This window comes from Sinocyclocheilus rhinocerous, unplaced genomic scaffold, assembly GCF_001515625.1.
Source record: "Sinocyclocheilus rhinocerous isolate Xijiao unplaced genomic scaffold, SAMN03320098_v1.1 scaffold1026, whole genome shotgun sequence".
Classification (NCBI taxonomy): Eukaryota; Metazoa; Chordata; class Actinopteri; order Cypriniformes; family Cyprinidae; genus Sinocyclocheilus; species Sinocyclocheilus rhinocerous.
In genome coordinates, this window is record NW_015659953.1 from 144,392 (window position 1) to 154,863 (window position 10,472).

The 10,472-nt window shown below is 35.7% G+C and overlaps 3 protein-coding genes across 3 annotated transcripts in view; 2 read left to right on the plus strand and 1 right to left on the minus strand.

Moving 5' to 3' along the window:
- Positions 1–277, plus strand: part of LOC107724684 (cytohesin-3-like) — a 26,815-nt gene extending 26,538 nt beyond the window's left edge. The window contains exon 9 of the mRNA XM_016533696.1: positions 272–277. Coding sequence (XP_016389182.1) covers positions 272–277 — 6 coding nt within the window. The remainder of the gene's footprint in view (positions 1–271) is intronic.
- Positions 278–301: 24 nt separating this feature from the next.
- LOC107724685 (cytohesin-3-like) lies at positions 302–2,464 on the plus strand. The gene is made up of 4 exons (XM_016533697.1): positions 302–456; positions 557–668; positions 1,205–1,307; positions 2,392–2,464. The coding sequence occupies exons 1-4, from the start codon at positions 340–342 to the stop codon at positions 2,462–2,464; spliced, it is 405 nt and encodes a 134-aa protein (XP_016389183.1). The 5' UTR covers positions 302–339.
- Positions 2,465–5,257: 2,793 nt separating this feature from the next.
- The window catches only part of LOC107724691 (ubiquitin carboxyl-terminal hydrolase 42-like), a 45,226-nt gene continuing 40,011 nt past the window's right edge, over positions 5,258–10,472 (minus strand). Inside the window, exons 14-19 of the mRNA XM_016533702.1 lie at positions 10,267–10,361; positions 8,968–9,879; positions 7,868–8,121; positions 6,671–6,846; positions 6,411–6,462; positions 5,258–6,316 (exon numbers count right to left, since the gene is read on the minus strand). Of these exons, the coding sequence (XP_016389188.1) occupies positions 6,442–6,462; positions 6,671–6,846; positions 7,868–8,121; positions 8,968–9,879; positions 10,267–10,361 (1,458 nt within the window). The 3' untranslated portion in view covers positions 5,258–6,316; positions 6,411–6,441. The remainder of the gene's footprint in view (positions 6,317–6,410; positions 6,463–6,670; positions 6,847–7,867; positions 8,122–8,967; positions 9,880–10,266; positions 10,362–10,472) is intronic.

The window sequence follows — 10,472 nt, forward strand, 5'->3', positions numbered from 1 at the left end:
AAAACAAAGCGCAAGGGAATGATTATTTATTCATAAACAGAGTCTGCAAATGTCCAAAGCATTAATATATTTCTATCAGCATGGAGTCATGCATAAAGATGCAGAGACATTAAAAACTGGCCTATATCTTGCATAAAACTCTATGCTTTCAGAATTTATCATTTAGAAGTCAACTACTAAAAAATTAAAATGAGAAAAAAGAGAGTTAAATACTGTTCATATAGTATATTTATATGCATTCTCCATTTAATTTGCCATTGTGGACCTGCAGAGATGACTGACCGATCCAAGTTTCTTCTCTCCACAGACACATGCTATGTTCTTTCGTTCTCTGTCATCATGCTCAACACCAGCCTGCACAACCCTAATGTCAGAGACAAGCCCTCAGTGGAAAGGTTCATATCCATGAATCGGGGCATCAACGAGGGAGGAGATCTGCCTGAGGAGCTGCTCAGAGTGAGTCTCTGCGTCCTACTGTGATGGAGAGAGCTGCACACTCCTCTCTAAGTTATGTAATGATAGAATAGGAATTTGCATGTTGTTTTTTCCTTCACAGAATTTATATGAAAGCATTAAGAATGAGCCTTTCAAAATTCCTGAAGACGATGGGAACGATCTAACTCACACATTCTTTAATCCAGACAGAGAGGGATGGCTGCTAAAACTAGGTTTGTATATCTTTCTCTCTGTATGCCTGTCTATCTATCTATCTATCTATCTATCTATCTATCGTTCTTTCATGGTTTCAAACCCATGAGTTTGCCCTGATTTCATTGAAGATTGGATTTAATGTGGTATTATCCAACATCTCACTCAATAACTTTTTTACATTATGGCTCATCCAGCAGATTTGCTACTGTGACATCATTCAAAGTAATAAAAATGTTTTTTTCGGTGTTACATAGGATTACATAGATTTTTAGGATTACATAGATAATGCTGTTATTAGCAGACCATTAAAGCTTTTATAGCACTTCAGTGAGTAAATGTTTATGAGTAAAGTTCCTTTAATATCCATCAAATGGATTTTGGCAAATGTTAGTTGCTGAGAGATAGGGTCTACACTAATTCCATGTCATGCAGTTATTTATTTACAGAATAAAGGATCTGCCACTGTTTAAGCACTTTCCCAATGTGTATATATATATATATATATATATATATATATGTATATATTTATATATTATCTGTTTTTGAATTGCAGGGGGGAGAGTGAAGACCTGGAAGAGGAGGTGGTTCATTTTGACAGATAACTGTCTGTATTACTTTGAATATACAACAGTAAGTAGAACTGCTCGATATGTCCTGTTTGAGCAATAAATAGATTTAGGATTTATCTATAAAATGTATTGATGATTCAGATAGTTAAGATAGTGTCAGCCCTCATTATTCTCTTCTCAGATAACCGATGTGTGCTGGTTGTAGGTCATATACACACACCCACAGATGCTCAGAAAGGAACATTGGCTTCTCTTATCATGGAACATCGCCATTGTGCTGATAAGACGAAGAGAGTGTTTCCAGTGTTTTAGACCTTGGCTGTGCACTGAAAAAAAAAAAAGATTTTTGTCTTGTTTTCCAGTAAAACTAACTAATCCAATTTAAACTTGCATTAAAATAGAAATTTGCAGAAAATAATCTTTAATTTATTTATAATATTAATAGTATTTTTTTTCTTACAATTTTGTCAGATTGAATAAAATAAATAAATATTAATGAATTTTTTCATCAAAAAAAAAAGTTTTAAAATAAATAAAACATTTATTTTGTTTTAAGGATGTTTTTACTGAAAAACAAGACAAAATATCAGCCTAGGAAATAGATTTTTCACAGTGTGGTACATATACTCTACAAACCTCACACTGTAGGGCTGACAAGACTATAATGGATTCTGAGTGACCCACGTCCTCTGAAGGTTAAATGGATGTTCCTGAGGATAAATCAGCATTTATCACTGGAGAAGGGGAAGCCAAAGACCACTACGTCTCTTGCTGTTGGCCATGACTCTGGCTTTTTTTTCCCAGCCTAAAACAGACTGGTTTTAAAAGAAATGGAAAACGTATGTTTGGGTCTTATGTAGGTCTCTGAAGGCCATTTGTGTACAATAGTTGAAAATCTGTGGCACAAGTGTCTAGTTAACACATGTCCTCTGACTCAGCTGGAATTGTGGAACTGCTCTGTGGTCAGTTTAGCCTGGTGTTTTACATCAAAAGCTGCCTCGGCATGTCCTGTGGGACTGCCAGGAACTCTGTGCCACCCAAACCCTAAATAAAAGTACCCTGTATGTTTTTATAATCAGGTTGACTGCTTCCAGAAAATACTGTTATTGTTTTATATGGATGTATATTTCTATGCTTTGATTGTACAATTTTTATTGTTGCTTTCCTACAGGGCAAGCATTAGCAGGGATCCTTTCTATGACATGCTGGCTACTAGGAAACGGCGAGTGGCCACTAAAAAGTGAGCCATGGACCTTCAGTTTGGGTTTAATAATCACTCTTCAAGTGGAAACCTTCACATGGGATCCTGCATGTTGCAGGAGGTGACAGACAGACAGAGACACAAGCTCTCTGAACATAAAGAAGGGCAAGATTTAAAAAATGATGGTGTCTGTATAGGTCCTGAGGTAATCTAAGGGATAATGTGCTAAATATTTCTCTCCGAATGTATTGTAAGGGGAAGACAGTGATGGTGATGATGCAATTATGTGCTGAATGTTTGTCAAAAAGAACTTTGCTTAAAGAGTGATGACTGATTCAACTATGCTACGATATTTGCCTAATTTCATGTGAGGGTCTAATATAAAGTAAGTAGCGCCCCCTGCTGCCTACAACAGGAACTGTTTGCTATTGCAAATTTCCAGGTATATAGTTATATGGAGATGTTCACAAGGCAAAAGTCTAAATTTAAGCTCTGGTAATGATATTAGATGTTGACGATATGTATGTTAAGTATACCAAACTACTGTTAATGTCAATTCCACTCACCGTTTTTTCAGAAATTTCAGATGTAGTCTATGAATACAGAAAATAGAACCATATGGCAGGGAGTCATGCTGAGTGTCATTTTTAGTGCTATGGTATAATTTCAAATATTATTCATTGTCCATCTGTAGTTTTAAATGATTTTTATTTTCATTTGTGTCATATCATAGTCATCCAAATCAGCAGGACTGGTTGCATTAATTGGAAGAGAAAATAACCAGAAAGCTTTTTCATATTATATTTATTATGTTTCTAAGGTCCTTAATAGTATTATAAAATACTGTAAAAATCTATTTCTGAAGATATCTTACTATGATAATATTATTTGATGTCTTTTTAATAATAATGCAAACTCTACACCCATTTGATTCACCTTTTGATTTAAATTGTTACTAATATAAGTTGATGTATTTTATTTATGTAATACTGCCAATGTTATGTGAACTTATGTTTTGTTTTTTTACTATGTTTGTAAATAACACACATACCGTACACACAAATGACATCACAAAAGCCATAATTATTTTTATTATTTGAACTTTTTTGGAAACTCCATAGATCTAAAACGATGTATTTACAGCTTGTCCGCTGAGACCTTTATTTTGAAGGCTGTATGGCTCTGTAAACATGAAACTCATTATTTCTCATAGTTTATTGCAGAGTATAAAGGAAATACTCATAGATACACTGCTAACAGGTTAAATAATCGATATGATTTAAATTAAATTAACCACTGTTCACTGTCATCACTGTCCAGTTCCATGTAGGACAGCAATACTAATCACAGTGAAATACAAAGAATACGATTTATGACACATAAATTCTACAATGAGGCCCCCTTTTCTAAGTTTACCTTTTAAAACAGATAAAACCATAGTGATATGCAACCACAACCCATCTGAAATTGAAGGCTTAAAATTTAATACCTGTATAATTTTGTATGGTTTTTTAAATAATGTGTAGTATTATATTATTATAATAGTTAATATAAGTAAAATATTGTCACATGTATTCTGCTTAACATTTATATGGTAAATATGCAGCATGCTCTTAAGACTGTATTTCAGAACTCTGTTATGTGTCAGTAAATAGGAATTCAGATATCTCCGATGAAACAAACAGGTTTGTCAGTCCTGTCAATCAAGCCATTGGCCCTGAACTCATGACCTCAGCAACTGACCTAATAAAACATTTTTATGTTGAGATTCTGTAAAGATTTGACTTCCTTAAGAGAAAGGACGCATAGCAGCTATTTCTCCTATTCTTGAGCTGCTCGTCCTGAGCTTGCTTCCTGTATTCTACTGTCCTGCATCTCACTGTAACAGGTATCGATGCAGCTACAGATGGGTCGTATAGAAGGTCCATATCTAACTCCACCCTCAACTATACTTCACTAAATTGAAGGTCACTGCTTCTTGCGGCATAAGCTCCTCCCACTTTGAGGTCTGCAGGCTACAGTGCTATATACTTGGAAAGATGAAGCGGTGCACACCGGGGGTCAAGGTAAATGGTTGATGCGGTAATTACGGAGTTTCGTTTTTTTTTCTTTTGCAAGCAATATTCAGTGTCCTCCACTAATAATTGTACAGTTAGTAAATATGAGCCCAACGGACTGTGAAAAATGTCTTTACGGTTTATCCTGTTTTTTATTTAAAATAGTCACAAAAATCACACCCTCAGTCACAGGCAAATAATTGAAAACTATATTTAAAATAAATATATTTGTGCTACAATTATTGGCACTCCTTCCTTTAATAATTTGTTGAACCTCTTTTTGTAAAGATAACAGTGTTGTCTTCTTGAACACATGGCAAGGGATGCCATCATTCCTCAATACAGAATATCAATCACTAAACGAATAAACGAACCATTTTGCATATATTAATAAAGGATCCCAATATTGGCGAAGGGCTCTGCAGAAAAATGAGTTTTTTCCCCCTCATGTATTTAGGGAGTCGTCTTGCATTAGTAGCGAAAAGATTAAACATTTGCATGTTATTGCTTTGCAAGCACCGTGCACTCTAATCTTGCAATTAATATGATTTGTGCAGTTTTATATTAAGCCGCTTTCAGTATGTTTTGTCCACAAGCCTAACTGCTCTTGGGTATCGAGACAAATAAATGACCACTATAGCCTGATTTGCTGGTGTATACGGCCGAAGCACATTCAATTTAAATCTGTCTTAAGCGATGTTTGTGTTCCTATTGCGGAGATGTAGCTTTAAAAAAATCCCACACCTTCACATCAATTAAGATATTTTTCACAAAACAGATATCTCACAAGTCATTCTTTATATGTAAAAAGGAAACCCCACCCTTTACAAAACCAAACACTTCCCATCATCACATACATGTTCATTCACTCCAACAAAACACTGTAAACATAGTGAGAGAAAATAATACAATTTCATACATTAAGGCCGTTTCCTCTCACTCAACATATTGTACACTGTATACATTTACTTTGACATGCTACAGTAAAATGAAGTTGAATATAACCATTTTCAGGTCTCTTTCGTTTTGCTGAAGAACAAAAAAGTTGAGAAATGTTCAGAGAACATGGTCTACATTGCGAGTGGCTTTACTGAAAGTGTCTCTATTAAACCTCCTGATACAGGACCAAAAACAAACAACTGATAGTAGTTCAACTTAAATTCACAGTATTATTTTGACTAAAATCAAAGCGTATTCAAGAAAAATAAACAGTGAGAATTAAAAACAAAAAAGATGCAATGAACTTGCATTCTAGAAAGGTCTGATACAGTGAGATGCTAAAAAAGAGAGGTACAAGAGACAGCAAAGCAAACATCTTATGTCCTCAAGTGTGTCCAGGTTAACTGTGACGTAAGTGCACGTGTAGCATTAGCAAAGGCTGCTCCTTTGAGACAGTTCTCTCAACCGATATGTGAAAATGGTGACATCATAACTTGAAGCCAAGAGACAAGCAGTCTTTCTCTGCCGATGCAGCATATAAATGTTCTCATCTTTCCCAGGTTTGATTCCTTAAAGGGAGCGCTTGTCTCATCTTCACAAGTGAGAAAATCCTGAGTCTGTATGTCTGAGCAGCAATTCTGATGTTAAGCTCCAGGCTTTTTTTAAAATCGCATATATTAACTTTATATATAATTTTTTTCATGATCAAAGTTCATTTATGTACAGTGTACTAAAAAATCCATAACCTTAAAAATAAAGAAAAACAAAAGACAAAATAAAGCAACTTTAAAATTCATCTCGTGGTAAAAATACAGTATGTTCTAAATGTTAAGCACCATGTCAGGAACTGTAGCTGTAGATTTTATCTTTCACATGCTTGCATGGGTGGTTTTCAGAGTCTTTATACAACGAGAGAGGGAACGAGACAATTAGAGCTGAGCTTATTTTGTTTAAAAAATAAATAAATAAAAACTACAAAACTAAATTTCTTACCTTAGGGTGTGATCAAGAAATCAGTTTCCCTTTAGTGAGGCTGAGTGTCTTTCTGTGAAAACCAGAGATCAGTCAGAGCTGTGCAACTACAACAACCATAAAAAAACCTACAAAATGAATGCATTTTATTTTTAATTACATTTAATTACATATAATATTTTACAAATATTTAAACTTCAACATTTGTAAACATAACGTTTTTCTGAAAAAATCCTGTATTTTTGTGGTTGAGTTATAAAATGTAGAGAGAGTCTACTCACTTCAACATCTGAAAGGGTCCTGTGATAGACACCGTCCACATCTCCATTTCCATTTGAGAGTGTCTTTGTGCTGTTGACAGTGGTAGAGTGGTCAAAATATTTGTATTTCATGTCTTTCTCCATCCCAGTATGACAAAGATCAAGTTCATTTCCACTGTAACAGCTCAGGCCATTAGCTGGAGAAAAAAAAAAAAAAAACCTTTTACACAAAATACATTAGTTAATTTTTTCCCCAAATGGCATTTACGTGTGAATGTATAATACTGTGCCAGGATCAAATGCATGATTGTGGATGTATGCAAGCCTGGGGAGGTTTTGAGTAGAATCCAGATAGTAAATTTGTCAATTACTGGCAAACCAGTTATGTATCAGAACATAACATCAGCTTACGGGAACATTTCAGTGTTAGCACTGCTATCTGAAAGAGACTACTAAGCTTTGACCCATGCAATGTCAAAAGTCACAAAGATAAACCATGTCACTCAAAAGGCCCTGTTTATATCTTGTATATGAAACACAAAAAAAAATTTCTGTCACACGATGGAAAGAGACAGCATGGGTTATTTGTAATATTAATTTAAATGTCAATATTTCAATCAAAAAGCACTTCAACGCCCAATTATCATTACTGCAAAATAATGCAAACTGTAAATGTTTGCATATTACTTCATATGTATACATATTTAAATTGCATTTGGCAGTGCTTATTGGAAAAAAGCTGTGGAAATGATCATTTTGGGGGGAAATGTGCTTAGCTGCCATGAAAATATCACCACAATGCAAATTTTAATGTTAAAAATATGCTTGTTTTCTTTTTTTCCATTTGATTTAAGTGTGAAAAGTGACCTAGACGAGTTAAAATGTGCAAAACGAAAGTATGCTACTGCCTGAAGCATGCATTGCTTCCACTTTGCGCTGTTCAAAAAGACATCAAGTCTAACACTGTGTCTACACACGACACGACAAAATACTATAGAACCCATTATAATTAGTGATGCTGTCTACAATGGATGCGGCGCGACAAATCTCCAACAGTAAACTGTTGCCTCATTCTATTTATGACGTACTGCCACAAAATTCAAATTATTTGCAACGGTCGCATTGCGTCCAGTGTAGACAGACTTTAGCTGTTGCGGCACGGCGTGACAACTGTTGCATCCGGTGTAGACACGGTGTAAGCTATTAACAATTAAGCACCTTTGTGTCCATTGAGCTGTTGCTGGTCCTCCATATGGTCTCGGTGGACATTGTGAAGAAACTCAGAGATGTGGTGCTGACTTCCTCTCTCTGCACCATTCCTAGCTCTAGAATCATGCTCTTCCCGCCTCGGAGTGACATCTCTCCTAGTGTGAGGCCTTTCCTCATCCTCTCTCCTCTTCTTTTTCTTTTTCTTCTTATGTCTCTTGGAGCTGCTATCCTCATTGCCCTCAGATGGGTCCTTCTCTGAGTGCCTATAAGTGGAAAGTCACAATGATCAACTAGTCTTTTAATAGTTTTTATTTTTCAATGGTTTTAAATTCTCACCTAGTCAAATATTAAATGGTCAATGACAAATCAAATTGTCAAAGCTTTAAATGTTTTTCAAATATTAAAATGCAGTGAAGTTGTTTTAATATTTTAATAAAAATAAAAAGAATAATTGGCAGAATAAATAAATAAGAAATTATAACACCACTTAAAGGGTTAGTTCACCCAAAAATGAAAATTAGCCTATAAATTACTCACCCTCAAGTCATCCTAGGTGTATATGACTTTCTTCTTTCAGACGAATCCAGTCGGAGTTATATAAAATTGTCTTTGATCTTTCAAGCCGTTTAATGCCACTCAGCGGGTGTTGCATGCATCAGTCCAAAAGAAGTTAAATAAAAAGCACTCCAGGCGGATGACGTATGAGGTTGGCGTTTTGCATGCGCCGTGAGTCTCGTGAAAACCAACGTTTGTTAACAGGAGCAAAGGAAGCAACGTTTCCTTACTTTAACAAAGGAAAACCAGTCTCCTCTTGGCTTATATCGAAATCCTCCGTTTAATATAACTCAGACTGGATTCGTCTGAAAGAAGAAAGTCATATACACCTAGGATGACTTGAGGGTGAGTAATTTATGGGCTAATTTTCATTTTTGGGTGAACTAACCCTTTAAGATTTTCTTTGCAAGAATTTCGTTTATGCTTTTCATATTTTTTTATTATTATTATTAATTATAATTATTATTAGTGAATTTGATACATGTTTGAATAAATCTTTAAATCCAGAGCAAAAGAAAGCAGTAGGCAAAGTATGCTACTAAAAAATGACTCACCTGTGCTTTTCTTTGTTTCTCTTTTTCTTTTTGGATTTCTTCACTCGGCACTCATCAGAGCTTTGTCTTGCATCAGCCGATGGACTGCGTTTCCGTTTGTAATGTCCAGGCAGTGGGCTGATAGAATGTGGAGATGAGGGTCTCACTTTAGAACCGTTCACTGTATGGGACGTCCTTCCACAGCCACCATCCACCCCACGATGGCTGTGACTGGAATATCCATCCCGGTTATGGTGACCAGAAGGACGATAAGCATCACTCACAAATCTCCTATCCCTACTCCGGTCATGTTCCTCTCTGGGTCTTCTTAGGGAATGGTGGTGCTCTCGACGGTGGTGTGAGAATCTGTCCCAGTGTCTCTCCCCTTCACGATCTCCGTGATGCCGGTCTCTACTGGTGGAACGCTCTCTAAAGGGACGACTCTCTCGATAGCTATGACCATAGCGACTCCGGCTTCTTTCGTTGTATTCCCTATAGTGCTTGTATCGGTCCCTGTCTTTCACAGTTGAAGAAAAGTCTGGCCGCTCTAAATCCCTATTCCGGTCCTCACTCCGTCCAGCTCCAGAGCCAAACTTGTCTAAGTGTGATGGCTTTGACTCTTTGCTTTCTCCTTCACTGCACCTGAACTCCTCCTTTAACCTGCGTGGACTTATGTGACCATCACCAACATGACTTTTGTTGCCCTGAAAATCTGACATGCCAGCCACTGCATGGGTGTCATGGCTCTGAATCGACTCTGAAGCTGTCTGGGCATGAAGGTCAGTGTCCGTAGTCTTGGAGACCAATGAGGCATTAGATGAAGACGCAGACTGTACCTGTGAAGCAGACTGAGATGAAGAGTCTGAAGAGGGGTTTATCCTTTTTCTTGAAGGTGAGAAACATGGCTGGCCATCAGTACTTGTTGGTTTGGAGCTGTTGAATGGATTGAATGAATGAATTCATGGAAAAAAAAACAATTTAAGATGAAAAACTTTAAATTAGAAATGCTGCCTTGGCAACTACCAGAAAAAACAGCTTAAATTGAAGTACTAAAATTACTAAAACTGAAGTAAAAACTAAACAGAAACATAAAAAAACAACATAAAAAAACCCTACAATTAAAATGAGAACTGATAACAAAAATAAAAGCTAATTCAAAGTAATAATAAATACTATAATAGTAAATATTTCTAAAATAACACTTGCTACAAGTAAATTTAGGCATCACAACAGTGTACATTATGAAAAATGGATATTCATTAAGAGATCAAACGACAGTTTAATAAAATTAAAAAAAAACGTTGTGTTTGAGCGTCCCACCTTGACTCACTGTATCCAGACTTTAAGCTGAATTGCAAGTCTGAACTATTAGACGAATTAGCAATCTGTGATGAAGAATGTGGTGCACCCACAACCTGAAAAAAAGAAGAATAAAACACTCTTTAGCAAAAAAATAAAAAATAAAATAATATATATATGCATGTATGTATGTATGTATGTATATATATATATATATATATATATAT

Excerpts from the sequence above, each read along its gene's own strand:
- LOC107724685 (XM_016533697.1), top strand. The coding sequence starts at position 340 with ATGCTCAACACCAGCCTGCACAACCCTAATGTCAGAGACAAGCCCTCA. Across the intron at positions 669-1,204 it reads GGGATGGCTGCTAAAACTAG|GGGGGAGAGTGAAGACCTGG; the intron begins GTTTGTATATCT and ends TTTGAATTGCAG. Across the intron at positions 1,308-2,391 it reads AGAACTGCTCGATATGTCCT|GGCAAGCATTAGCAGGGATC; the intron begins GTTTGAGCAATA and ends GCTTTCCTACAG.